A 27,782-nucleotide genomic window follows, 5' to 3' on the forward strand; every position below is an offset into this window, starting at 1 on the left:
TTTGGGTTTTTTTTTGTTTTGTTTTGTTTCCACTGAGTTGATGCTTCCTGATATTAAGCCTCTCTGCCCAGGGGTTTGGGGGCCGTTCTGTAGAGCTGGGGTTCCTAAATACAGTTGCCTTGTACACAATCAGCTGTAAACACTTGCTGGCCATACACATTTGCAGGAGGAAGCATCAAGTCCTTCCAATGCTCATATGTCACAGAACTGCCTGAACCTGTGTCCTTCTCCAGGCAGGATGCTGGGTAAAGGCAGGAAGGAGATATAGGAAGAGTCAGTGCTGTAACGGTGCAGGGTGAACTGAAGCAGGGAAGGAGAAGCTTAAGGGATGCAGTTTGCAGCTGGCAGAGGTACTGAGCAGAAAGGTTAGTCTGCAGGACCTGTGAGCAGGAGGGGGAGTCCTTGAAGCAAAGAGTTTCTTGCCACTGTGTCTCTATTAGTTGGCACAGTCATCTCCCCAGGCCTGAACTTGAAGGCAGATCACAGCACCTACTGCACTTTTATTAACTGAACAGCATGGCCTGGCCTGGCTTTTCCTGAACTCTGTTGTGCTGGGCAGTGGGCCTGGAGCTGTGAGAAAAGAGAAAACGATTGTGTTTTTTCTTTTGACATTTTTCAGCATTGCGTTTGAGAAGATTTTTATGCTGTTAGGGTTTGACTGCACTGGGAAATAAAAATGTAGAAGTTTGAGAAAGGGTTCTGTTACCTTGCAGATTTCCAGAGAGAAAGGCTTGTTTTCTTATTAGATGTGATGTCAAGACTGAAGGAGGGAAGCCCCAGTGCTGCTATGCCAAGGAGGAGTAACCCTTTAAGAGAGCCCTCACAGGGGAGAGTTACTGTTAAATGTAATTTGAAGGAAGAGGAGCAGATTTCTCCTGAACCTTAAAATTCCCACAGTAAGTTTCTATCTCTAACAGGTTGTTAAACAGAAATATCATTCGTATTACTATACCCATGCTGCTAGATAATGGCTCTCTCTACCAAAGTGCTTCAAAGCAATTTACAGAGGAGAGCAGTGGCTTCCTGTATTTTACAGACAGGGAGACAGAAGCAAAAAGGAGTCGCTTCTCTGGAACTCCCCATTGATAACGTGGGCAGAGTCAGACCTAGAAGTGGGACTCCCAAGGCTTGATCAGCTGCATCTGTCTTAAAGCCATCAGGACTGTCTTATGGAGGAGTCCACAGTCTGTCATCTTTCCTTACCTGTGCCTTCATGGTTTCAACTTGCACTCTTCTGTTACTGAGGGCACAGCTCAGTGTAGCTAACGTGGAAGTGCTCTTCTTTGCAGGTCATGGCTGTTGGACGCACTTTTGAAGAGAGCTTTCAAAAGGCCCTGAGGATGTGCCACCCCTCAGTAGATGGCTTCACTTCACGTCTGCCTATGAATAAAGCCTGGCCAGCCATTGTAGATCTCCAGAAGGAGCTTTCTGAGCCAACCAGCACTCGAATATATGCAATAGCCAAGGTAACAAAAGATAAAAAGGCCTTGACCTTTGTCTCTTGAATTATAGCTACCAGGTTGGGTCAGCTGAGGTCACAGTTTACTTCACCCTCTTGCTTCCCTCTGCCAAGCACACTGGCATCCTATCCCTGTATAGGATCCTTGGTGATGCTTCCTTCATCTTCTTTGTTCAGGTAATGTGTTTGTCTTTTGGTGGCACAGTCTTAGCCAATGCTCATTGCATTCAGGTGCATTCCTGTCTCCTGATACCTCAGTTTGTAGCTGAGCACTGATGGAGACCTAGATCACTTTCCTTTCCTATAATATTATATTTGTTGGGTAAACATTGGCTAATGTTTGGCCCTCTGATTTATACCAGTGTAAGTGCCAGTCAAAACTGGCCAGTTTTGCAGATTTCAAAGGAATAAATGAAGATCTTTTTGAGAACTGAAACAAAGGATGATAAAGAATAGCAAGCTGCAGTCTGGGAGAGCACTGTCTATTTGCAATGATTGCATTTGTATAGGCTTGAAACTAAAAAACTACACAACTGCATGTTTAATTTCACAGACAATAAATCCTCTGTTCTTTGAAAGAGGCTTAACTTCCCATAGCATTCTTTTAACCCCTCTCCTGTCACACAGGTCAAATCACTTCAGCCCTCAAGGTGTCTGAGTAATGGGGAGTGCTATTGTAAGGGGACCTAGGTTGTGAAATTATTTCTTCCTTTGTCTCCTCAGTGTTTGCCTGTATATATCAGATGGTAAATGTGGGGTTAGTCACATTAGAAGGTAGGTGTGATTTCACATTAGGTTTTGCTGCAGCTAACTTGTCCATCTGTTCATACCCTCTATGGAGAGGAGGGCACAGCTGTCTTTTATAGCTCCTACTTACCTTTTGGTTTGTGTTTTTTTAGATTGCAGCAAACTTTCCTGGCAAATTACTCTTTTTTCTGCCTCTGACTTTGTGTGGTGGAATCTGTAAGCCCTTTGTGCTCATGTGTAGATACATCTCCTTACATTTCCCCATGAGGGTGACCAGCTGAGGCTGTGCTGTGTTTGCTGGGTTGTCATGTAGCTGTTCCTCTTATAAATGGCCTGAACGAAAAGCACAAGATGTTCTATAAATGTGTGGCTTGTCCAGCAATTGACTCCTGCTTTTCAAGCTGGGGAAGTGTGTATCTTCATCTTTCAGCAGCTGTGTTTGGTCTTTATTATAGCTTTTTCTCGTGACTGAGAGAAAAATCTTGCTGCTTGTCTCTCTGAGTGGCTTAGAGAGCTTTTATGAAACGTTAATCTTAGCTACATGTCAACACAGGAGATGTGGGGAGAGGAAGGTGAGTTTGGGTCCTACTGAACACTAGGTGTTCCCAGCTGCTGACATTTTCACTGGGAGCTGTTGTCAAAAGCAAGATCAAAGTCTTAATTCCTCCCTATGAAAGAGCTGCCTCTGCCCAATACAGTGCACTAATTCATCCCCATTAATAACTGAGGCAAGCTATATGAGCAAGAGATGCTTCTGGCAGCTGGGGCTGCTTGCTTGAAAATTCCTTTCCTGCTTGCTGACTTTCAAAAGCCAACAGTTATTCTCCATTAGCCATCAGCTTTGTTTGGAAAAGGATGTAGCTTTGCTGTATGTTATATGTCTTCTCCTCCCTCCCAAACCCCACTAGTCAGCTCTCCAAGGCTTTTTACTTATTCTCTCTCCTTTGTCTGTTGGATGATGAGAACAGTTAGTGTTCAGGTGCAAGGGAAGGGAGTTCAGCTGCCATTCAGAGCTGTTGCTGTTGTGGTGGGGCTCCTCATGGTCATGTAAAAGAAGGCACAGTGAGAGAGGCTGACATAGATGAGACTTGCTCCTTGGCCAGAGTAGCCAAAGGCTGCAGGGATGGAACAGCCTGCTGAGCAGGGATGCTCAGGTTGTGTCAGGTCTCTCCTGCTCCTCTTAAAATTGTATAGAGTTAGTCTCATGCTTCCATGGTATGTTTAAGCTGTACTCCTGCATGTAGGTTTGAATACAGTAATGTCATCAGAGTGCTGTCCAGGCCTCTGATCAAATCCTACACGGATTTTCTGCCTGGAAACCTGATCTACCCCTGTAGTGTGCTGATTGGGATCAAGAAATGTCTACAAACTCATTCTTCTCTTCCAGTCTCCAGATTCATGCCACAGGGGTGAAGGTTTTCTCTGCCCCTCCTTTGACTAACAAGTGGAAGGAATGTTTTTTTTTTTTTTAGTTACCTTTGGAGATCGTAGGACTTTTTAAATAAAGTGCCCTAAGCAGACTAAGAGTATGTGGTCATGCTTCCTGTGTGTATGTGTGGCTCAGGGACCACAGGCTGAGTTTGGAGGTCCTCAAGTCTGCATGTGTTTTGTGAAAACAGATAGACAGGTCACATCACACTGATGTGGCAGTGTGACCTCACCCTCCAAGCACGAGGGAATAAGGAGGGGAGGAGCCCTTTACCAGTTGCCTCATGTTAGTATTGTACCTAGAAATGAGTGAGAAGCCCAGCTTTGTTATTGCCAGTGCTCTGGGTCTGCTGAGAGGGCCTCAGGGTTCTCATTGCAGGCATTGGAAAGAGCGGTGGCTGTTGGGTGCCAGCTGCCAGCTGAAGGCTCTGTGTGTGACTGGTTACTCTAAAGGAGCAAAATATGCATTAGAGGTTTTCAGCACTGCTTTTGACTGTGTGGTGACAGGGCAACATTGTGCCCAAGCTTGGTAACTCGCAGCAATAATGCTGGGGTGTAGTGGGCCAAGCTCAGGCCCAGATAAACGCTGGAGTTTTCTTCAGTGGCAATTGCTCTGGCTTTGTAACAGTGATGCTGCCCTGCAAGAAAACAATTAAGTGTGGTAACAGTTAATGATCCTGGTTACTTCAGCTCAGCAAAGATATCACGCTGGCATTATCATTATGGTTGATTATAGTTGTTTTATCAGGAAAATTATAACTGTACACTACTGGTGAGACCCAAGAAATTGCATTGATAGAAGATATATTATAGTGAGAGGCTCTCCAGCATATTTCTTTATGGTGTTTTGTTTGGTTTGGTTTTTTTTAGTAAATATTATGGTGTTTTGTAATTCATTGTCTCATGAATAATACCTCTGTGGGGTTCCTTTTTACCCCATGGCTGCAAATGATTGGTTTAAAAAACCCCCATCAATAACCTCAGGAACATATCTGGACATTCCTGTTTTAACATTTCCAGCTAGGAGGAGGCTGATGGTGAGCCTGAGATTTAGGCAACTTGAATGGTAAAAGGTGCAGATGAGAAGTCGGTGCTGCAGTCTGAATGTGCCTCCCTGTAGTTAACTAAGGCATGTACTCAGTGGCCACCCAGCCTTATTGCCATTGGTTTGTCTCATGCTGGCTCTGTAAAAACCAAATCACTTAAACAGAAGCCAGCCTTTGGTACCAAAGTGGGTGGTGCCTCCCTACACTGCTTGAGTGACACAGTTTCTGTTGCTGCAGGAGACAGGGTTGTGAGGGAGATGAACCTTTGATTTGTACAACTTAATCTACAGAACATTTTGTTCTTTACGCTATATAGTTGATGCTACCTATTTGTAGGCTAAATCTGTATTTGTGCAGCATGTATTAAAGGGGCTGTTTGGTGCTGTCCTGTTTTTGGCAGGCCTTGGATAACAAAGTCCCTGTGGATGTCATTCACAAACTCACGGCCATTGACAAGTGGTTCCTGTATAAGATGCACAGCATTGTGAACATGGAGAAGATCCTGAAGGAAGTGAACAGGTAAAAAAGGCCAACAGCCTTATCCTAGGACACAACAGTCCTTCTGGGAATCCTTCTGCTGGAAAACCTATGGTAAGCACAGATGCAGTCAGTGCTGGGAAGTTTATTCCAGTGCTTGGAGTAAGCAGCGGTGTCTTAAAAACCACTTTTCTGCCTCACGCAGTCAGCAGAAATTTCTGAACACACCCTTTTTGGTAAAATAAATCTGTTGTGTACTTGGGCATCTTGACTGTTCTCAGGATTATGGAAGTTACAGTTTATTTTGGAAAACGGTCACTGTATCTCTGAGGCTAAGGCTGGGAATGTGAATGGCCTGCAAGGAGTAACAGTGTGCTGCACTCATGTGCCTAGGACAGAGTTAACCTTCAAACTCACCACAGGACTTGTCCTGACTTATTGCACCTGGGGGCCACATACCCTGCATTTTATTTCCAGTCTGGCCTATTGATTTTTAAGCTTTTCTGCCTTGCTGTGATCATATAGTATTCGACACTTTTGTACCACACTTTCAAACATCTATAGTTCCCGACATATTTAAATATAAATCTTATTTCTTCAAGAAAAATGACCATATAAAAGCAAACAGGAAAGATAGCAGTAAATTAAAGTATTTCAGTTCAGCCTCTTGCTGACTTGAGCTTTCCCTTCATGGTTTTCAAGGCTGGAAGAGCCTCCTTGCTGAGTTTTTGGCTGTGTGTTGGTGGCTTCTCTGCCTCTGGTACCCGTTGTACTCACACGTGTCACCACATGGTGGCACTGGGAGCGCACCAGAGCAAGTGCATTAGTTCACCTGCTGTCGTCTGCATTTTGACCAGCTGCACGGTTTTAATTGAGCAGCCCTTGCTCTCCCTTGCCCTCTGGAACAAGCTGGATCTGGAGCTAAACAAAAATAAATGTGGAGGGAGATGCTGAAGATAAGGAGTAGCTTGATTATTTGCAGAAATCTTTTATTTGACTGCGCAAGTTTTTGCCCTCTAACATCTGTCTTGCACGGCATTTGTCTGTAGCCCCTTCAATATGTATGTGCAGCTCCTGAGGAAGAAAAACAACATGTCGAGAATCAGTTTGAGTTCCTCACTATTGGAGTGGTGTTCTCTGGGATGAGGCACTTGGGACCCCAGAAGCTGGCCCCATGCTCAGCTGGTATAAATCCAGCATCACTCTACAGAAGCTAATCTTGCCAAACTGTCCTGTGTCCCTGAGGTCGCTTTCCCTTTCTCTGCAGTGGGTGGCAGGAGATTATGCTGCCAGCGCTATGATCAGTACCTGGTACCACCTCCCATTGTTTTTCCTCCTTCTGGTGACCTAGGCAGCAGGCTGTACAGGCAGGCTGCTGAAGAGAGCCCTTAGGCAATATCCAACCTTGCATTTGTATCAGACATAACCAGTGTTGTGTCCCTTGGAGGTGGATTCATACAATTCAACTCAGATTGCCAGTGGTGTCATAAAAACATTAAATGGTTTGGGTTTGAAGGGACCTTAAAGATGAACTAATTCCAAGTCCCCTTCCATGGGCAGAGACACCACCTACTAGACCAGGTTGCTCAGAGCTCCACCTAACCTGGCCTTGAACACTTTCAGGGGTGGGGAGGCCACAACCTGTTTAGACAACCTGTTCCAGTGCCTCATCAACCTCACAGTAAGAATATTTTCCTAATATCTCATCTAAATGTACTGTTTGTCAATTTGAAGCCATTTCCCCTTGTCCCATCACTACGTGCCCTTGTAAATAGTCCCTCTCCATCTTTCTTGTAGGCTCCCTTCAGGTACTGGAAGGTCACTGCAAACCTTCTGTTCTCCAGGATGAACATATAAATTATCTCTCATTCACTCACCAGGCAGATTTTCCCTCCACTGTCATTACTCACACCTTTCCAAGGAAACTGTCTTACCTCCCAGCCTGCACTGGAGGAGTGAATGGACTGTCTGGCTGCATTACATTGAAGGCACATTGGCACAAAAACAAAGAGCCGGGGAAAAAACACTTGTGACCTTAACTAAGAGGCTAGTCCAGTGAGCCACATCAGGAAACATATCTCTGCAATAGCCAAGGGAAAGTTAACTGAGTGATGCAGATGAGACTTGGCACACATGTGCTCTTCCTGCAGCCAGCTGTTTCCAGTTCCCGGAATGCCTGGCATGAGTTTTACCTGTGCTACAGGATAATTTCCAGTTGAAAAGAATGAACCGTGACACCATCATTGCTTTGAATCTTTCTGTTGTTGAAATACAGTTACCAGAACCAGAAATAGTTGTCCTGTTCCTGGGCACTGTTGCTGGTTACAAGCTGTTCGGATGAATCCGTCCCTTCCTTTTTGTCTCTGCATGAGGTTGGGGGTACTTTGCAGTGAGGTTTTGGATGCAGCTGCAGTAATGTTTCTGCCAAGGGTCTTGATTTGGGCCCTGCAGAGCAGTTGTAGAGACTAGTAATAAGGAGATGGTCTCTGCCAAGGGGAAGAGCTAGAACAAGTGGGGATGACAGACAGATGGGGAAGGGGAATCAGAGGCAGGTGGAGGCCTTTGTGAACAGTTCAACGAGCAGCTTTCACGCGCCACATGCTGCCTTGCATCCTCACCATGTGCAGCGATTCAGAGGTGAGCAAAAGGCCTCACTGATATATGCAAGGAATCTGTTTAGATGTGAGAAAGGTTGTTTGGGATAATGTAATGTGTGGGGGGGACTTTCTGATCTATAAATGCGCGTTCTCTATGGTGTAGAGGCAAGGCCAGCCATTTGCAGAGACAGTAGGGACTGAGGAGGACACTCTGCCCCATTTACTTTTGGTGCTGGTGAGACTATAGCTTTGACACGCTGTGGCAATGTTTCCATATGACTCTGCCTCTGGGCCCTCTAGGATGGAGGAGTTGTTTCAGGTCATGTGATGGGGCTGCAAGAAGGCAAATGGCCTGAGCTGGAATGGGAAAAGAAAGCCAGTTGGAGGGTACTTGTGAGAATATCAATATCACAAATATGTCAAAGATGTGACTCTGCTGTTTCTCCTACATATTTTTCATTTTAAGTGGAATCTTACCAGTTACCTTTATACCTAGATGTAATCTCAACTACAACCTGCCCCACAACACACATGCACACACAAAAGTAAAACCATGTACACGTATGCACACACAAGGAGCAAGCACCATCCTATGCAGTCAGTCCATGAATTGGTGATGATGTAGGGAGCAGGGGTAGTGCAACAGGATGTGCTGTTATCAGGAAATTCTTTCCCTAGATTTGGCCTTACCAGTCCTGTGAGCAAAAAGTGGGGGGAAGGGCCTTGCAGTGATTCCATAGCTGTTCATCACGCTGACAGCTCGTGAAGGAGATGGAAATTTGGACAGACCATGTCCGAGACAGTGAGGAGTGAGATGAGACTTTAAGGCCAGAGTTTATGGACCCAGCCCAGAGTGAGTCAGATTTGAAACAGGGTCCAGTAATGTCATCATACCCAGGAGCACAGCTGAAACCCAGTAACATCTGGGACGTACTTGACTCAAGACACTGGTGGCCTGGGTGCAAGGGAAAGCCTCTCTTAGAATTTGCATCTTTTCAAATGTTCTTTGACCAGTTGCAGTGAAGATTTGTTTACATGTGGCCATGGTTATTTTCATCTGTTCCTGATTTTGTGGTCTCTGAGAACTATGACTGTATGCAAGGAGAATGTACAACAAACACCATTAAATACAGGTAAAAGGGTAGGCAGCTATAGTGAAGTCATCACTTAAGCCTAAGTGACGTGAGGATAAAAATCTGGTTGAATATCAAATTTCAATATTGATAAAAGGCTGTAAAGTAAAATTCAAGTGAGAAAATAGGAGCAGGATAAACCCCCATTTTGAGGAGCTAAGCACAGAGATGGTGAGCTTGCCCAAAATCTCAAAGACAGTCTGGCAGTGCAGTGAATTGCACTCTGTTGCCTTAAATCTCAACTCTTCAAAATAACCTTAATAAAAACAGCAGATCATCCTTTTGGTGGATACCAAAGTAGCCAGCCTACTAACAGTGAAAAATGATGGCACCAGTCATATTTTGATAACTTTATGTTTGGGAGTTTTGTTTTCGAGGAGACTATGTCCTTGCTCTGTGGGTGTTGAGTGAAAACATCTCCTGAACTGTGGCTTGCTTGAGAGGGGTAGATGCAGTCCTGAGTATTGCTCCTGTTGTTCTTAAAGAGGCACAGGTTAATAGAAGGGAAAGCATACAAAAGTGGAAAGGTGAAGACCCACTCAGCCCAGCGTTTGTAGCTGAGTGCTCTGCTCAGCAGCCCCTGGAAGAAGGCATTTATTGCAAATTCCTTTTTGGATCTCATGTCCTTGGGTCCATGTGTGCTTTGAAAGCTGCTTGCTGGAAGCATGGCTTGGATTTCAAAACGTGACTGTGGTGGAGTAGCCACAGAAACACAGGTGCTGGCACCAGCAGGTGAGCTGGGAAGCACTGCAGGGAGAGAAGCTCAGGCAGGCCATCAACAGGCTGTGCTCTTCCACAGAGGTTGCTGCATCCTTGCTCTTCTCAGCAGTGTTTCTGCTGACCTTTGTGCTTTTGGGACAAGTCAGAGCTGTCAGGCAGGTCTTGTGTGGGCATCAAGCAGAGCAGGTCCAGTGATGCCAAATGAGGCTGTGCTGATTTATGCTGTTTGAGGAGCTGTCACTGACATATTTGTAGTGCTTGTTTCTAGCTAACTGGAAAGATTACTTTTGTCTTCTTTGTGAACTGTGGGGCAGGGAAGACTAGAAACATCTTAGGAATGCAGTACATGTACAAGCAGCTATTCAGCATATTCAGTACTGTTGGTTGTGCTTTGTGTGGATCTGACTTAAGATACTTTCTATTTGTCTTATAGACCCATCAGTAATAATTTCACAGTAATATTTTCTTTCAAAGCGTCTGTGCGTTTGTGAAAACACAATATGCATATTTTCCTTGATACAGAGGATATACAAGCATTGCCAAAAAAAGCCATTGGGGAATCTTTGTAACCAGTATGTACAATACCAGAAGCAGGTAAGTCTGTACTGTGGCATCCCAGCAAAGACCTAAAAGCTCTCTTTTACTAGGGGTAGAAAATAGGCTTTGAGTAAGCATCCCAGTGAGCTGTTGCTTCAGTGCATCACTTAATCCTCTGAGTGAGTCATTGAGGTCTTAGGGCACAGTGTGAGGTTCACGTTACTTAAATCAAGATGTCCAGAATGAGATTTATTAGCCGGGGAACCAGAATGTTAAAGGTGCAGATGCTGGAGTAGCAGTTGTTCAGTGAGTGAGATTTGTTGGTTTACTGCTCCTGCTTCCCTGAAAGCTCCTTTGACAGCTTTTTATCAGTCATCTCATGACTTTCTCAGGAGGGTAAAACCAGTAACAATCTATCTCCCTGAGAAGAGAAGCGGGGAGAGAATTTTTACCCTGATCTCATTATTTTAGTTGTAGCATGTTCAAAATCTTGTAAAATATCAGGAGTAATCAAGGAAGCCACTAGGAGCCTTGAAACAGAGCAGGACAATAAGGAAAGGAAAAACAATATGTCTTTGTATGCAATCCAGCCTGAAATCAAGCAGGCTTTTGAAACCCTCCAGGCCTATGACTACTGAGAAGCAAAGAGCTCTCTAAGGATTGGGCATAAGGCATTTTGCTTCCAGTACTTCTTGCTTTCGGCCCACTTTGCTTGCCAAAGTGAAACTGAGCTTAAATTTTAGTCTGGGTTTAAATCCCTCCAGAGTACAGAGGAGCTGAGTTCAAGAGAGGTGGGCTGAGCTGGATCTTGCTCATCTTTGCAGCTCCTCTGTGCATATCCAAGCCACACCTGTAGCTGCCGAGATGAAGCAGAGGTGACCTGCAAGGTGAGCCTGTGGGCTTACAGGGCAATTGTTAACTGACACAGTAGCTGTGTCCCAAATACTCCCAGCTCGGGCTTTGGTCTTTGTTCACAAAATATTCCTGGTCCTTTTGATCAAGACCCATTCACATCAGCCTAAGTAATATGTGGATGGGCATAAACTTGGCAACGTACAGAAAACAAAGCAGAGCCTGATTTGGGAGACAAGAAAAAGAGTGTTTCTTCCCCTATCAAGCAGGGACTTTCTGCTGGCATGTTTATTTAGTATTACTCCTAAACTGGTGGATCAGATGAAAGCTGGTCAAGTGGAAGAGAGGGCTGCGCTGAAGAGAGCAGGCTCTCCTGATAATTGCAATGCTGCCAGCGTTCCTACAGTCAGTTAATAGATTTCCCCAGGTCCTCTGTGCCAGGTGAAAATTTCCTAATTAAGGGGAATTTATTCCATTTCCTTTTATTGTTTATTGTTGAAGAAGTGAGTGGATGGAGTTCCTAAGATGACAGGGTGGAATTTTAAACTAAAAGCAACAGCAAATCAACACTGGAAGCTTAAAATGGAGTCACGAGCAAGGTTGGGGAAAGGTTTGTATTGTTTATAAACTGCAAAATGTGCAAGGGACTTTAGCTTTCTGAGGGGGTGAACAGCCACAATGATTATGACAGTGTGCTAAAATATAATCATATGGTTTTGAGGCTCTGAAACTCCTGACTTTCATTTTGAAAGGCAAATATTAGGAAAAAGAAGCATTATAGAAATCTAAAATCATGGCCACTTAACCTTCCCTTGTTTCAGAATGGATTGTAAACCAGTGAGGGAGTTTAATCTTTGGAAGACTTTTTGCTCTGTGTTGGAAAAGTAAGTGTTGCTCCAAGGGAGGTGGGAAGCACTGATGTAGGACTGGTTCATATATTTGGGAATAGCCAGAAATGAGAATTGTTGTCTTCTCTTTTTGGCTCTGGATTTCTGGTGAGCTTGAAGGGTTATATGCACTCAAACATTCAAAGAGATCAGCCTGATTTTGCCTCTTGCTGGCTTTAGTGTCTCCAGCACATCTAAAGGTCTGTCCTTGAGCAAAGGCAGTGGGAATGCTGGATCTTAAAAATGGACACCCCGGACCTCTGCTTGCTATCTGCAAGATGAGCATCACACTACCATGCTGTTTACATGTTTCTTTATATGATTTCCATGAAAGTTGAGATATAAATGCTAAAAATTACCTTTATTAGTAAATAGAAATTATTCTGTTATAAACATGTATGTCCAATACATGCAGAGAGGCAGCGTGATTTCCATACCAGTGCTAAGGATTTGCAATTCTCTGATTCAGCTCCCTTTAAACATGATGGAGAGATTCTGCTGGCTCCTATCATGCGCTGGGAGTAGCAGAGGGGAAAAAATGCATGGAAATAAATGTTCCATTTCCCTGTTGGGGACTCGGCTTTTCTCTTGCATGCTGGTTGTCCTGTACAAAAGCAGTTACCGTTCTGCATGGATTAGTAAGTGGCCTAACCTGATTTAAGATGCTAGCCCAAGGCAAATGAATCATGTCGTGAAATAATCACTGCTTTTATTCGCCACCCTGCTGGGGTGGGGGGTGACATTGAATGATATTGTTATAATGAGATAGAAAAAATGCAGTGGAAACAAGCTGCAAATGAAGGCAATTTTCTGTGTCTGTCAGTACTCAAATGACAGCCAGCTATGTGTGTTCCTGAGGCAGAAGGGAGGGAGGGCAAGGGAGTAAACACCACTGAAACAGGCTTATTTTCTTGGGGTCATCAGGTCTGCTCACTCATACTTTAGGAATGCTGAGTCTAGGAGAGAAATCTAGTGTGGCTGTGTCCTTCATAGCTGGTGATGGCTAGCATCAGTTTTGCCAGAGAATTGGTGGATTCTGCTTTGTTTGCTCCTGTAAAACACCTATCCATGCTTTCACTTCTGGTGCTCATGGTTTATGTAAAAAGTCCTGCCTCTGAGCTGAGATCAGAAAGCAGAAAGGGCTGAGGAGGAGCAGAGGAGTTTGTGGTGGTAGCGTTAGTGCATGGGAACCACAGTCTTTAATGTACTGTAGTGCCACAAAGTGGGTCTTACTCGGGGATATCCAAAACCTGGGAAGCTCAACCTGATGGATTAGGAAGGACTGTTTCATAGAATCGTAGAACAACTTAGGTTGGAAGGTACCTTAAAGATCATCTAGTTCCAACACCCTGCTGTGGGCAGGGACACCTTCCACTAGACCAGGATGCTCATAGCCCTGTCCAACCCAGCCTTGAGCACTTCCCCTCTACAACTTTCCTTCTGACTCTAACAAAGAGGAGGATTTGCTGGAGCAAGAAGAGTGATATGGTGAAGGGTTCTGGAGAAGATCCGGGGTGTAGGTGGTACTCCTGCCTGCAGTTCTCTGAGGGCAGAGCAAGCTGGTTGTGGTGCCAGGCTGGGACACAGTGTGGAAGATGGGAGTTACAGTAAGCATTTTGGGAGACAGTGTGGAGGGTAGAAGTTACAGTGATTGTTTCCTTCCTGCAAATGCTCACTATTATTTTCTGCTGTGCTACTGCTGACAGGTGGAGTGCTCTGTTCTCATATTACAGGGCTAGGAGAGGTGGCACTGGGGAATTCCTAGAGAAAACCCCACCTACTCAGGGATTTGAGCCCCAAAGTTTCTGGTCCCCAGTTCTACTCTCAGAACAAGCTGTTTTGGCACTTGTGTGATTCTCACCTGTTTAGCACTAGCCTGACTTCACCCAGGGCAGCAGAGCTTCTCTGTGCCTAAGCCAGAGTGGAGAATACAATCCAATGACTCTCTTTCATGCTTCAGCTTCCTGACACATTCCAATAAAGCTGTCTTACCCCTCTTATCCCACTGAAATAAAATAATACTATTTAAAAATACTGTCAAGCAAAGGACATAATTCAAAGCTCTGATTTAGGAAAATTGCTTGTTTGTTAGTCATTTCCTTTTTCCTGATTCAGAGCTTGCTTGTTCATAAAATATTGATTTATTGGGCAGGCAAGGATGCTCTTGGCAATGAAGATGAAAAGCAGACCGTGCTGATAAAAATACATAAGCTTTTTTATATTTTTGTAAAAGCTAAGCTTAGAAAAGGTAACTTAGAAACGGAGGCAGGCAGAAACTATAAGGGCTTTTGGTGGAGTCAAAACAAAGTGGAACAAAGAGTAGGAGAGAAAAGAGTGGAGAGAATAAAGAGGGAATGGAGAAGATGAAAAAAATCAAGAGCAAAATGGATGGGGAGCTGTTGATCTACAGAGATGACAGGGGAAAGCAATGTGTTTGAAATTAACAACAGAAAGTAGGACTCCTGAAAAGCAAAACCAGGAGGACAAGATATGGAAGTATTGAGAGCCCCTGGTTACAAATATGAAATCATAAAAGGTGTCCCTGCTTTACTCAGTTTACCCCCCCTCTCTGTTTTCCTAATGCAAGAAGCAGTACAAACAATAGGGAAAAAGATATATCGAGACTGTCAGAAGGAAAAACTCACCTCGTATGTGAGCCTCTGAAGGTCATTTCTACTATGGATCTCTGAAGTCAGAGGCTTTTTCCAAAGACTGGCCATTTCTGAAGTAAGGCAGAGCATCCTCAACAACAGAAAGAAAGACTTGTTTGGAACAAATTGTAGTGTTTTGAGAACAGCTGTCTCCCAGCTTAGCAGGGTTGGGTCACAGTTATGCCTCTGAATGGCTTGTCCCAGAGCTTCAGGATTTTTATGCCTTTGGGCATAAATGGGCAGCTGCAGTGAGAGGCAGGACATACATTATGATTGATCCAGCCAGTCTGGTGAAACCTGTATTTTAAAATTTAGACTGGGAGGAAGAATTTAAGAAAGATATTAATTTAAAGTTTGGGCGTGGAGTTGTAGGGATACTGAATCCAAGAAAGGAATCACTGCAGGTCCTCTGTGGAGGCTGAAATGGTAAATGACCATATGAGTGTTGTACATACAGTGAACTTGTACTAGCCTCGTGTAGAGTGCTGCCTGGGGGATGATGGACATCACTGTGAATCACTCATTCCTGCCTCAAAAATGCAGGAAAAGAAAGACTTTACCTCATAGATATTTGTAGTGGGCGCCCAGTGCAAAAAAGGTCTTTTATGTATGAGTCTTCTTCCTTTTCTTGCTTTCATGTGCTTGATCCTATAGCAACTCCATGGAGTATAGAGGACACAAGCACTAATGTATCTTATAGGTATGCCTGTAAAGCCTCATGCAGAGGTGTTTTTCTTATTTAATCTCAGTGAAACAGTTCCAGAAGAGACACTGAGAAGAGCCAAACAGATGGGGTTCTCTGACAAACAGATTGGGAAATGCCTGAGGTTGACTGAAGCCCAGTGCCATCAGCTGAGGCTGAGGAAGAACATAGTGCCCTGGGTGAAACAGGTACGTGTGTGGTCCTGCTGGGGGCTTCCAGGAGTGCAAGGGGCGGGAGACCTCTGTGTCTTTAGAAACCCCTGGCTCTGTTAACGTCCACAGGAGTTTTGATGTTGACATGAGAGGAGAACACGTTTCACCCCTGTAGCTGTTCCTTCTGCACTGCAGGCATCAATGTAAGACCATGAACATTCCGAAAGAGATGCTCAGAATATTCTTGTTTGTATTTTGCGTGGCTGAGAGGGGGAAACACAGCTATGGGGGCTCAGGGAAAGGCTGAGAATGTTGGCCCACCATGGTGTGACCATGAAAAGCATAATATGGCTTCTCTTTTGGTAGTAACTTTTTATAGGCTGTAATTGAAGTCTGCTACTGTTATGGGTTCATTTGCTATTCATTGTGATAGCATGAGCCTAATGAGCTCATCTGGTAATCGTGGCAGCGTCACTAGGTGTTCTCCTGCTGCATTTAAGCTATGTTGGTATTAAACTGCCACCAGCTGGTTTTCTGTCCTTAAAGGGAAAAAAAAACCCAACCCAAACTACTGAATGTTTCTGAAAGAGCTTGTCTGTATCCTCAGGCCCAATTCCAGGTGCCAAATCTCCTTCTGTTCCCCAGCTGCTGTTTTTCTTCTATGGCTCACCTGGCCACGGAAACGTGCCTGGTCTTGCATTGCATTCTTTCAGCTGCATATGGCACTGCAGTGCTGGATTGATTTGTGTGCCAAGGTACTCTTAATAAGGTCATTCCACTTGTGCCTGCATATGTGCCTTCAAAGCATATGTTTCTTCTTGTTCCATGAAGTATATCACACTATTAGCAACGGTAATGAGCAGCAGACACTTAACACGGTGCTAATGACATAAGGTCACATTCTCCATTATTCACAAGAATTTGGACAGCCACTGAGGATTCCTGAAACTACTTGAAGGCTGGACAGGTTTTTAAATTGTATAGTGTGTAAAAATTCATGTCAGGACTGCTTTAATATTGTTCCTTGTTCAGTATTCTGTGTAGAAATGTTTCAGTTGTTCATTCAGGGAACACCAGCAGTTGCTGGTGTCCTAGATGGACTAGTCATGATGTATAACATGCGATGAGTAGGTGACACAAATAGTTTGTGAACAGCCTAGTAGGAAAATTGTTCTGGGTTCCCGAAATTACATGTAAGGGGTGGTTGAAAGTCACTCTTGCTTTGTGTACCATTTAATTATCAAAGCACAAGTTATACTGTAACAGAAATATGTAGTAATTGTGCTGCTACTCAGCACTATCTCAAAGTGATATTGTGTGCATGTCTGTGTTCAGTGTGGGAGTAAGATGGAATCAAGAGCAGGATGTGAAGGTTCCAGATGGCCCTACTAAAGGGGGCAAGAGACCTGAAGAAATGGAGATCTGTGTAACTAATGCTGCCAGACAAAGTAGAGAACAAAGGCCTTGGCGAGTAGGGCAGGTTCCTGGGCTGTGTAGATGTTTCACCAAAGAGGTGCAGAGCTAAAACTACAGCTTAGAAAGAGATGGTAGAGTGTCATGTTGACTGAACTGTAGGGTCTGGGGGGAAGGTCAGGCATATGCTGCACAGAACAGTTCAGATCACCTTCTTATGAGAGGAAAACAATAGGATGGAAATAGCAGTAGAAAATGAAACAGAGAAAAGAAAAAAACCCAAAACACTCGCACATAGGAAAGATCTTGCACTGGCCGAGTCACAATCCCTTGTCTTCTTCCCCATACAGATTGACACACTGGCAGCAGAATACCCAGCAGTGACTAATTACCTCTACATCACGTACAACGGGCAGGTAGGCACCTTCAGAAACAAGCCTCATTGCTGTCTGGTTTGATCTCTTTCCTCTATGCCACATCATTTCTGGAGATCTTGCAAATGTCTCTGTCTCTGTAGCAATTATTTTGGATGGTGTTACATATAGTCCCCTTACAGAAGGCTTGGAACTTTCTCTTGCTCAAATCCTGTTCCGGTGCATTTACCATTAATGGCCCTGTGTTAATATATCACCTGTATGTGCACAGGTAGGTGCTGGGAATGCACAACTCACGTTTCACTAATCTCATCCCAGCGTTCATTTTTATGTGAATGTTCACAGCTCCTTGTGGCTGCTCAAACAGCCACATCAGAGGTGCTATGTCTCCTTCAGTTTGGGTGCAGCACCACTAATTCCAGGAGAGTTGCACTTGATTTACACCGCAGTAAATGAGATCAGACTTGAGCCCTGAAGGATCAGACTGTTGGATATGAGCTGAGCACCAGAAGCTGTTTATCCTGAAAAGCACGGAGTTAAGGTGCTGTGGAGTGCATATCCTAATGCCTTTTTGCTCTCCCTTCTCAGGAACATGATGTAAAATTTGATGACTGTGGAGTGATGGTGTTGGGCTGTGGACCATATCACATAGGTAAATCTTTCTTACAACTCCTCTGTTCTCCTTGAACCCTCAAGCTGTCTTCAGATATTCTTGTGGTTCATTTGCTTCTCTTCTCATATGGTGACAAAACCCTCCAGAGTACAGTGCACAGGACATCAATTCCTAACACAAGGTTTGCCTTTTATACTTGCTTGGAGACTTCATTTCACACCCTGGAAAAAACCAGGAATATTTTATTGCTTTTCACTTAATACTTAGTTGTAATTTCCACAAAGTTTTATGGAATTTTTTGATCTTATTTTTTTCACATGTTAAGGTCTTAAGAACCTGATAACTTGCATCCTGAGGATTTTGTTGTTCCTGCACCTGTCTTACATGTTTACTGCCATCTCACGACAGTGTTGTTACACACTATGCATTTCACAGCTGCAAGTATAGGTGACTCTGAAAATATTTTGATCTTTTCAGCTGCTTATCTATAAGCAATTCTCTGTATGCTGTTTTTTCAGCCCACTCAGATCATTATACAGCATAAGAGTTTCTTCATGGCTGTGAGTACTGGGTAGACAGACTGCTGAATTCTGTATATGATGACTTTGACTTTTTCTATTAATGGATCCCTTTAAATAGCTTGCAATTATTGACAAGAAAAAAATTGCTTGTTATTCAGAAATATTTCTGCTCTGCATCTTGCAAGAAGTGGTGATGGGTTTTGAAAGCTGAAATTGAAAACTGCATCCATTTGTTTTGCTTGGATGGAGAGGTCACGTGCTGCACTCCTGTTGTTGTTTGTAGGACGTGTCTTTTTGAACTCAGTTTCCAGCATGAATGTTGAGATGAGTGAAATCAGGAGCAACACTCCACGATTATGCTTATTTTTTGTGAATGCTTCTTCCAGTCAACGTGCTGTGTGGCATGGTTATAAAAGACATGAAAAAGATGTCAGTGTTCTTTCATAATTTAATTGAATGTATGTGAATCCATTTTGCACTGACCATCTAAAACTCCTCATTGCTTAGATTAGCCATGCGGGTCCGGTCTTGGTCTCACCTGCTCTATAGCTTTGATTAGATCAAGACCCTCTTTGAAGGAAGTTGCAATTAAATAGAGGCTACTAAAGGAAACCATTACTTGTACCTCTAAAAGACTTTTTCCTAGGTGCAATAGCCAAGTTGATTTCTTTTTTTTTCCCTCTCTGGTTATCCTTTTAAGGCAAGTAAGCAGAGTGCTCTTCCTCTATGCTCTCAGAATTGTAATGAGAATTCAGTGGGATCAACTTAGTGTTTCTTGCCAGGTCAGAAAGGGCTAAATGATTTGGATGGAAGTTAAACATGTGACACTATTTTTCTTATTTCCTTTATGAAAACTGAGTTTTAGATTAAAAAAACCCCAACCTTATGAGTTTTATTTGAAACTGTCCGTAAATATTGCAGGAAAATCTTGAATATGTTGAGACTTTTGCAAAATAAAAATATTTAGGGGAAGTGTGAGGCCATTTCAACTCATGCTATATTCTGTGTTTGTCATGGTTTGAGATAGTCCCAAAATCCAATTCCCTAGCTCCATTCCCCCCTCCCACATCTCAACCTAATGTGAGATGGGTTTTTCCAGACAAAACACACCAGACTCAAAGTGGGGGAAAGGGAATATATTACAATGACTGTACAAATAAATACCATATCACATTATACACATGATCACAAACTATCTCTACCATGACATATAGTATTTACAAGGATCAGATCTCTTCTCTCCTCCAAATAAAAGTCCAGGAGGGAAAGAAGGACAGATCCCTTCCAGTTCTTAAGCAGCAGCAGGATCTTCTAAAGCAGCAGTCTGTCTGTCTTCTCCACATGCAGCAGCTGATAGCTGGCTTTCTGCCAGCACTCAACGAGGGAAGTATCAAACTCCCCCGGCCCCATCGCCTCACAACCGAGGGGTCTTCCGTGGACTTCGTAACCCCAGACAAGGTCGTATCACCACGTCATATCACGAAGACACAGGGGGATCTCCGTGACGGTCTGGTATCTCTTGCAGGAGACTCAGCTCCTTGCTTGCAGGACCTCTATGCCACTGCCTCTCAGGCTGCCACCGCGGCAGCAGTGCAAGGGGGGGAAGCCAAGGTCAACTCCCCCTGCATTCCATCTGGCTGTCCCAGTCCAGCTCCCGGGACGCTCTGAGCTTCTCAGCTCCTCTCTCTCTCCGGTGCTGCTGTACTCCAAGGCTCCTCTAAAATAGGAGTCCATGTCCCTCTTCTCCAAGAGGGGTCTCAAGGGAGTTTTGGGGAATCTGGTATCAGTCTTACCCCAAACTCTGTCTCTCAGCTGCTGGCTCTCTTTCTCCTCCCTTTCCAGGAGTCTTCTCTCCGGTGCTGCGTGTTGTTTCTGTTGCTTCTTGGTCTTATCTCTGGCTCTCTGCCACCGTTTCTCTGGTCAGTGCCTGCTGCTGCTCTGCGCCCATGGAGAAAACACTCTCCCGGCATAACTACAGGCACCTAGCCCAGCTTTATGCTGTTCCAGGTCCCTGCAGCCCCCAGCCAGGGGCTGGGAGGGGCCAGAGGCCCCAAGGGGCTTAGAGCCCCTTCCTCGTGGCTCTACAACATGGCCACCTCTCAACAACCAAAAAACTACAACTCATCTCTTCCGGTCAGTTTGTGAGATGTTGACATTTCTGCAGGAGCGCCCATTGGGTAGAATTTCAAAACTTCCAGAGGTTTCCACCCCTTGGGGTCTACCACTTTTCAGCCTCTGGGGAAAATCAAAGTCCAAACCACTACAGTGTTTAAAAAGAAAACTGTACAAACTGAAGTGGATTCTTTTGAAGTTTCTTGTTAGCTGATATGCCAAATAAAAACATGATGTGAATCAGTGCTAGTACACACTCTTGAACTTCAGTCTTTGGCACACCTTTCCTGCACACGTGAAGCCTCTCGCTCCCAGAGAGCCTGAGCTGCAGTAAGTGAACTGTGCTCCATGAGGTGTTGCTCAGGTAAAGAGCAATCCTTGCTCTTCACCTGCTGCCAGGAAGGGATCAACTGTCCTGAGAGGGGGTTGGTTTGTGTGAGTCAGCCCTGAAAGCAGTATAAATATATTCCATCACCTGCGTGGGTCAGCAGAGTGCTCTGTAAATTTTAAGGTGTGCACTTAGATTTTAATGTGATTGAAACCTGAAAGTGAGTTCAAAACATGCCTGTTTTGATGTAGTCATTGTCTTCTGAGGAGCAGTGTCTGCTTATGTTACAACAGTCATTACTAGTAATACTATTTATTTTCTGTCTTCCCTTTTCCCGTGTTTGGACATGACCATTACTGGATGTGCTTGGAATACACTTACAAGTGTTAAGATGTTTTCCCAGGTTGTATCTGAAGCAGTCAGATGGGGGCTGCAGATGACCATTGTGTTCCAAGGTTGAGGTTTCTTACGCATATAAAAGTACCTGAGTAATGGAAGTGGAATACAAAAAGTGAACAAGCACCTAGTGTCCCTTCTGGGAAACATTCAGTTTCAGGTTTTATTTTCCTCTCTTTTCTGTGGGGCTTTAGCCGAGGCTTAGACATGTTTTGAGGTTCTTGTTTGATAGAAGTATGGAAACAACTTACGTGCCTGTCAGTGAGTGACCTGTGCCAATCATTTATTTGTGACTAGGTGGTGGAGGCAGCAATTAAACACAGCCTGAATTTCCAATGTATGTTGTCACACAATATGTAAAAGTAATATCAGTGGTTAATGATCATGTAATGCCTGTGAATGCAGCATGATGAGGCCAAGGTTTTCTTGTAGACTGTAAGCATAACCATTTAATGCTGTTCTTTAATATGCCTTGTTTTCTGTTTATGTTACCCCTCTTAGATGTTTGAGCATAGAAATGTATAGAGTAGCAGCTGTTCACACAAGTCCTGATTCCAGTGTTCCCTGAAGCCACAGCACTGCCCTAATCACAAGTGCTGCAGCTGTCCCAGGACTAATCAATAAGTCCTGGTGCTTGCCCAAGCTCCAGGTGATTCCCTCTGAGCATCTTACCTTTTGAGGTAGCCACAGTGCTTACCCAGGGCTCAGGACAGTAGGACATGCTTGCCCCGCAGTGTTGCCAGTAGTCATTGTGGCTTTGAACTAAGGTAAGAGGATCACAGAGTTGCTCTGGAAATGTTGTTCTATCAACCTCCCTTACCTAGAGTCAGTGCACAGGAAAGTCAAACCTACTGTGCTGTAATTTTTCTGTTGTTGGTTTAGCCATACTCTGCTCTTCTGGAAGGTAAAAACCATTTCAGTCTTCTGTTCTTTACACTACATCTGTAAAAATGCTTTGTGTTTCCTGGAGTAAGCAGCACTGTCTTAAAACAACAGGAACTCAATTTGGTCAACTCTAAGCTTCTGCCTGTTTAATTTATTCTGGTTTAATTATTGGTTGGGAGGCAGCAGTATCTGGATGGGCAGCAAGAACAGCCATCAGTGTTTATGAGTGCAGGATGACAGATGTGTCGCAGGGGTCTGACACTCCCAAGCAGCTGAGCCAACTTACCTCTTGTGTTTGGGGTTCATGTTTGTGAACGATTGATTTCCATGGGAGGAAAATCAGCTTTCTTGCTCTGAGCTGACAGGATGCAATGCTGGCTTTTTTCCCCTCTTCCTTTTCCTTTTTCACCTTGAGTGCTGAGAATGTCTCTTTATGTTTTCTTCTCTACATCCTTTCTTTCCTTGCCCACTTTTCTGTCTCCTGGCAGGCAGTAGCGTGGAGTTTGACTGGTGTGCTGTTTCCAGTATCCGCACGCTGCGTCAGCTTGGCAACAGGACTGTCGTGGTGAATTGCAACCCGGAGACAGTGAGCACAGATTTTGATGAGTGTGACAGACTGTACTTTGAGGAGCTGTCATTGGAAAGGATCTTGGACATCTACCAATATGAGGTAAAGAAAAAACAGAAGCTCTATAAAAAGCCATAAAGAACCTAAACTTTTCAGAATTCATGTCACTAGCTTGCTTTGGCAGAGCAGCTAGGGGCAAGGGGAGAGAGCTTGCTCACAAAAGCTCTTTGGTTTGGATCCCATTGTTGCATTTTACACATTGTTAATGTTCCTAGCAGACTGCTCAGTAATGAATGCCAAATAAATATTTAATTATTTCGTGAGATGCCATATTGTGCAGTATTTGCAAGCAGATTTAATTTGCTGCAGTCATTCATTGCACAAATTGTTCTGTCCTTGTGGTACTGGGCTTTAGTAGTTAAGCATACCCTTGAAGCACAAGTCTTCCACCTGAAGCGATAGAACATCAAGCTAATGTGTGCTCAGGAACTCACAGTCTTGGCCTTGCAGTACAGTGGCAATGTTGTGGATGTGGTCCAGCATACAGGCAGGCAGATCAGGAAGGGGCATTGGAATTGCCATCAAGCCAAAACATGTTGCAGCTGATCCAAATATTGCACTACTCTCTTAGGAGTTTTCAAGTGTTCAAAAGTGCTAATCTAAGAGATGGAGAAGAGTCCCGGACAAATTTTGTAATGAGAGTATATATAATATAAACACTTGGCCCCGATATGTAAAATGTTGGTTTCTAATCAGAACTCAAGTCTCAGTCTCGAGGCTCTGTTCTTCAGCCATTTGCAAAATACTGACTAGGACCATTTTTACATTGCATGTTCATACTTTCCTATTTGTACATGTTGTTTTACTTTTTCTTTAAATTTTTGTAAAAGCAGATTACTACTGGAAAACATAGATTTAGGACAGGCTCTCTGGACTCAGAGCCTGATTTTTGAATGCTTTAGGATTATGCATGAGGCTCAGCTCTAAAAGCATTGAACTCTTATTTACTTAACAGAACTGAACTTCTGAGCTTGGGGCGTGGAGCAAACTGGTGTGACAGTTTGTCAGACAAGTTACACTGATGAAACACAGCATCTAATTACTGCAGGATCAAAGAGGAGGTAGATACAGGTGATGAGGCAGCAACTGCTCATTTCTACACAGAGTGCTAGTAATTAGCAGGTTGGGTGAGAAAAATGTGTGGAAAGAATAACACAAATATATTGAAATTGCATTATCCTGCTTGTCATGGCAAGGCTTGGCAAGTTTGATGGGAGGTGATGCAGATCTCAAAGTCTAATAGCAACGTTCTGTGGTACCCAGACCTGAAGGGGTAGGACACTGTTGGCAGTTTCCCCAGCTCAGCAAGCCATGCTCATAAACTGGACTCTGCTTCTGGGTATGTTTTTAGCCTGTCCTGCTTGTGAAAACCAAAAAATGATTTTAAGAGGAGAGAGGGTAGGGAGGAGGCAGCAGGAACTGAAGTGGTAGGAATAAAAAGGGGGATAAGAGAGATGGTAAGAGTTTGCAGAGGTTTCTGTTACTGCTACTGCTTGGGTATGAAAACAACATATTTGATGTTTGCTCTGAGGGTGTTAAAGTCATCAGATCTGAGCCTAAACATCCAAAATCAGGTTGTGCTGTTTAAAAATTCCCAAGATGAATAGTAAATACTCAGCTGTTTAGAACACTTTTCTTCAGTAGCAACAAAAAGAAATGGTGTCATTATACCTAATTTACAAGTAGGGAAACTGAGTATCTGAGGAACAGAGTAGCCTGCACAGAGTCATGCAAAAGGACACGGGTAGACCTGGGGACAGAGCCCAGACCTCCAGCACAATGTAGTGTAAGATGTATTATTTGTTATATGTAATTTCTTCTTAAAAAAGTGAGTGAGCCCAATGCTAATATCCTGTTAACAAAATGCTTCCTCAGGCAAATGCAGTTGGAAGTCAGTCTCTAAGGAAATTATCAAGTTAAAATTAATCTGATTCTGAGATCCTTCACCAATCCTGCAAGACAGCCATCTCTCCCCACTTCATATACAAAGCATGAATAGTGCTGTGATGTCAGGCTGTTCTTTTAACCTCTCATTGGCCTCCTATAATGTTCCAATAGGCAATGAACTGTGGCAAATACTTTGAAAAGTCCTGGATTGTTGGCAAACTGAAGGTAAAACCATCAGGAAACAATGGACACACCCCTGTGCCCTCAGTAGAGATGATTCATCAGCTCCCTAGGTGTAGTTAGGATTAGCAGCAAAGTTTGGGCAACTGTTAAGCTCAAATAAATAGGTGCACTGACTTGTCCCAGTTTTAGTGATTAGACAAGTGAGGCTGCATTGAGAAGCAAGGTTACCAGCAAGAATGAGGCAGCTGGAACCTGCCTAACAAGAGATGCTCACAGCTTCACACAGCCTTATCCCAGGGATGTACTCAGCTGTCCCTCCTTTCTCTCTTTTGTGTCTTCTTTTACCTCCAGTTGACATTCACAGCTGCTCTGACTCACCAGAGACTGAGCTGTGTATTGGAGCAGAGTTTAATTTACTCTGAATGTGCAAAGTTAGGTGGTAGTCTGTGAGGACAATAATTTAAAAAAAAAATAAAATCCCTTCCTTCAGATTTATTGGCTTTTTGTTTCTGAAGATGTTCCCTCTTTGTTTTAATATCTATCTGCTTGAGGGCCTCTACTGATTCTTTTTCGGTTTCTAAAATAATCCTGAAACAATTAATAAAACTAAAGGAGGCTCTTAGGTACAATTTTAATGGTCTAATTTGTTTTCAAACTCAGGGAAAAAGAAAACCCAACTCTATTACTAATGGCATAAAACCAATGTAGTAATAAAAAGAGTGATTTTTGTTATAAAGGGAAGAATAATTCCCTCTAGGCTTCTTTCACTAGATTATGTATTGCATATATTTTAAAGATATCTAATGGCAAGGATGTTATTCAATTTCTTTATAATTAAAATATGGCTGATGATAGAGTGATATGCAGTGGCATCTCTTTCTGTCTGCCCACATTCTCAATGGAGCAGTCCTGTTCCCTGGCAGGACAGTGACTGCTCTTTGGGCAGGAACATCCTTTGGGAAAGAGCAGCAGAATTTTAAAGGAAGAAGTGAGCAGCAGCTAGGTTCAATTTATGGTTCTTTTTGAGTAAAAATGGGTATATGATTCTTTGGTATCTACTTGCATAAGCCATCTCCTCTGTCTCCTTAGGGCTTGAGTCCCTAGTGCCATCCTAACTTTGATGTGGGCAGTCTTTGAATTTTAGAGACTCAGTAACTAGAATTGTTTTAAAGGAAGAAATAAGCAGCAGCTGAGGAGAAGCTGTTAGCTGGGACATTCACATTTCAGACATGTTGAGGATAGGTTAAGATGTTGGTTACCTTGGCAGCAAAGGTAGGCCAACTTGTTATCCAACAGGAACCCTTCCAAGCTGCAAGAAGGAGTTTACTTATTCACTATCTGGTTCTCATCCATGTGGGATGGTAAGGGGCCCAGGGACTAGAGAGAATTAGTCTGATTTGCATGGGTCTGGAAGCATTAAGGAACAGATTTCTCTTACAAGTTGGAGATGGTGATCTCCAGTGTCATGAGACAACCCTGTGTGGGCACAAAACAGCCTCTGTCCTTGCTCCACCCTCCACTAATGAGGCATTTTTCACTGCCTGTCCTGAGCTCTCTTGGATGGTTGCTATTGGCCAGCAGCAGCATATCATCCCAGTAGTGACTGCCTGGGGAAAAGGAAAAAAAAAAATCACCTCCAGCACTGTGTATTAGCCTGCTAAGCAAATAATACTCTTGTAGACTTTGTGATAATAAGTGCTGTTTAAATGCCAGACTTTTTTTAGTGGATTTTTATTATGGTAGGAAATTAACCACATCAAAGTTGAGTGGGGGTTGTACTAGCATTTATCGTCTATTTTTTTCACAGTCACTTGTAGTCCATCCTGCTCTCAGCTTATAGATTTGCCACTCCAAATCCCTTTAAATCCCTGATGAAGGAGTTCCTCTTAGGAAGGCCAGTGGGGCTGACCTCCTTCAGGAAAAACACACTTATTAAGTAAAAGAACATTGTTCCTCTATCTTTGAGATCCAAACTGTGGATCACTTAATTTACGTTTTCCATTTGTTAGAAATGGGTAAAACTGTAAAAAACATTTAGTTCAAAAGAGCCTTCACTGCAGCTGTACTGTGGGCAAGATCCTCCTTTGAGCAAAGTTTCACCAGCTTTAATTTGGAAGTAGAGTGCCCATTATTTAATTACCCTCAATTATTACACAGTCTAAAGACGATTTATGTCCTCATAGTTGTTGCTGGTACTCTAAGGCCTTTTTTTGCTGTTGAAAATTTTCACATCTGACTAGACTGTACTTGAAAGCATTAGGAGTTCTATGTAAAAAAAGAAGTCTATATTTGCATCTGAAGAAGGATATGTGTTTGCAAGCAAGCTCACTTGTGTCATTATTTACTCTTTATTATTTCCCCAATTAAAATGTGATGACTGCCCAGTGACAGACATGAAATGCTCCAATGTGTCTGGAGGATGCTGTGCCACTTGCCCTGCCTCAGCTGCCTCTGGAATTAAAGTGCTTACAAATAATCTGTGTGGAAATGAGCACATATGACAGTTTACTGAAATACTTGTTACTGTCAAGGGCACTACAAGAAATGAGGAGCTAGTCGGGAATAAGGAGCATGGATTAAAATAAAGGGCTAAGTGTGTCCAGAGTAATCCACCATCACGTGCTGTCTGATGTGTTGGGCTCTGTTGAACTAGACTCTGCTTAGCTTTGTTACACTCCTCAAAGACTGGCTTCTGGGGCTAGGAAAGGTGGTTTGCTTAGTAAGTAGCAGTGCTGGCAGAAAAAAACCCCATAAATTCCACCTGTGTGCCATTGCCCCTGTTTTGGAGGTTACTGTCTTGCAACTGTAAATCTCTCCTTATAGTTTAAAGCCATTCCCCCTTGTCCTATCACTATCTGCCTGTGTAAAAAGTCATTCTCCCTTTTTCTTAAAAGCTCCCTTTAAGTACTGGTGGTCGCAATAAGGTCTCCCTGGATCTTCTCCAGACTGAACAACCTCAGCTCTCCCAGCCTGCCTTTGTAGGAGAGGTGCTCCAGCCCTCTGGTCATCCCTGTTGGTCCTATGCTCTGTCTTTGTTCACAGCAACCTGAAAA

The 27,782-nt window shown here is 43.6% G+C and overlaps 1 protein-coding gene across 6 annotated transcripts in view; it reads left to right on the forward strand.

The window, feature by feature from the left end:
• The window catches only part of CPS1 (carbamoyl-phosphate synthase 1), a 170,427-nt gene that overhangs the window by 112,909 nt on the left and 29,736 nt on the right, over nucleotides 1–27,782 (forward strand). For all 6 annotated transcript variants that reach the window (XM_064661946.1, XM_064661942.1, XM_064661947.1 and 3 more), the window contains 6 exons: nucleotides 1,290–1,466; nucleotides 5,081–5,199; nucleotides 15,284–15,425; nucleotides 17,153–17,218; nucleotides 17,765–17,828; nucleotides 22,520–22,701. In XM_064661946.1, the coding sequence (XP_064518016.1) occupies nucleotides 1,290–1,466; nucleotides 5,081–5,199; nucleotides 15,284–15,425; nucleotides 17,153–17,218; nucleotides 17,765–17,828; nucleotides 22,520–22,701 (750 nt within the window). The remainder of the gene's footprint in view (nucleotides 1–1,289; nucleotides 1,467–5,080; nucleotides 5,200–15,283; nucleotides 15,426–17,152; nucleotides 17,219–17,764; nucleotides 17,829–22,519; nucleotides 22,702–27,782) is intronic.

Source organism: Pseudopipra pipra, chromosome 7, assembly GCF_036250125.1.
Source record: "Pseudopipra pipra isolate bDixPip1 chromosome 7, bDixPip1.hap1, whole genome shotgun sequence".
Lineage (NCBI taxonomy): Eukaryota > Metazoa > Chordata > Aves > Passeriformes > Pipridae > Pseudopipra > Pseudopipra pipra.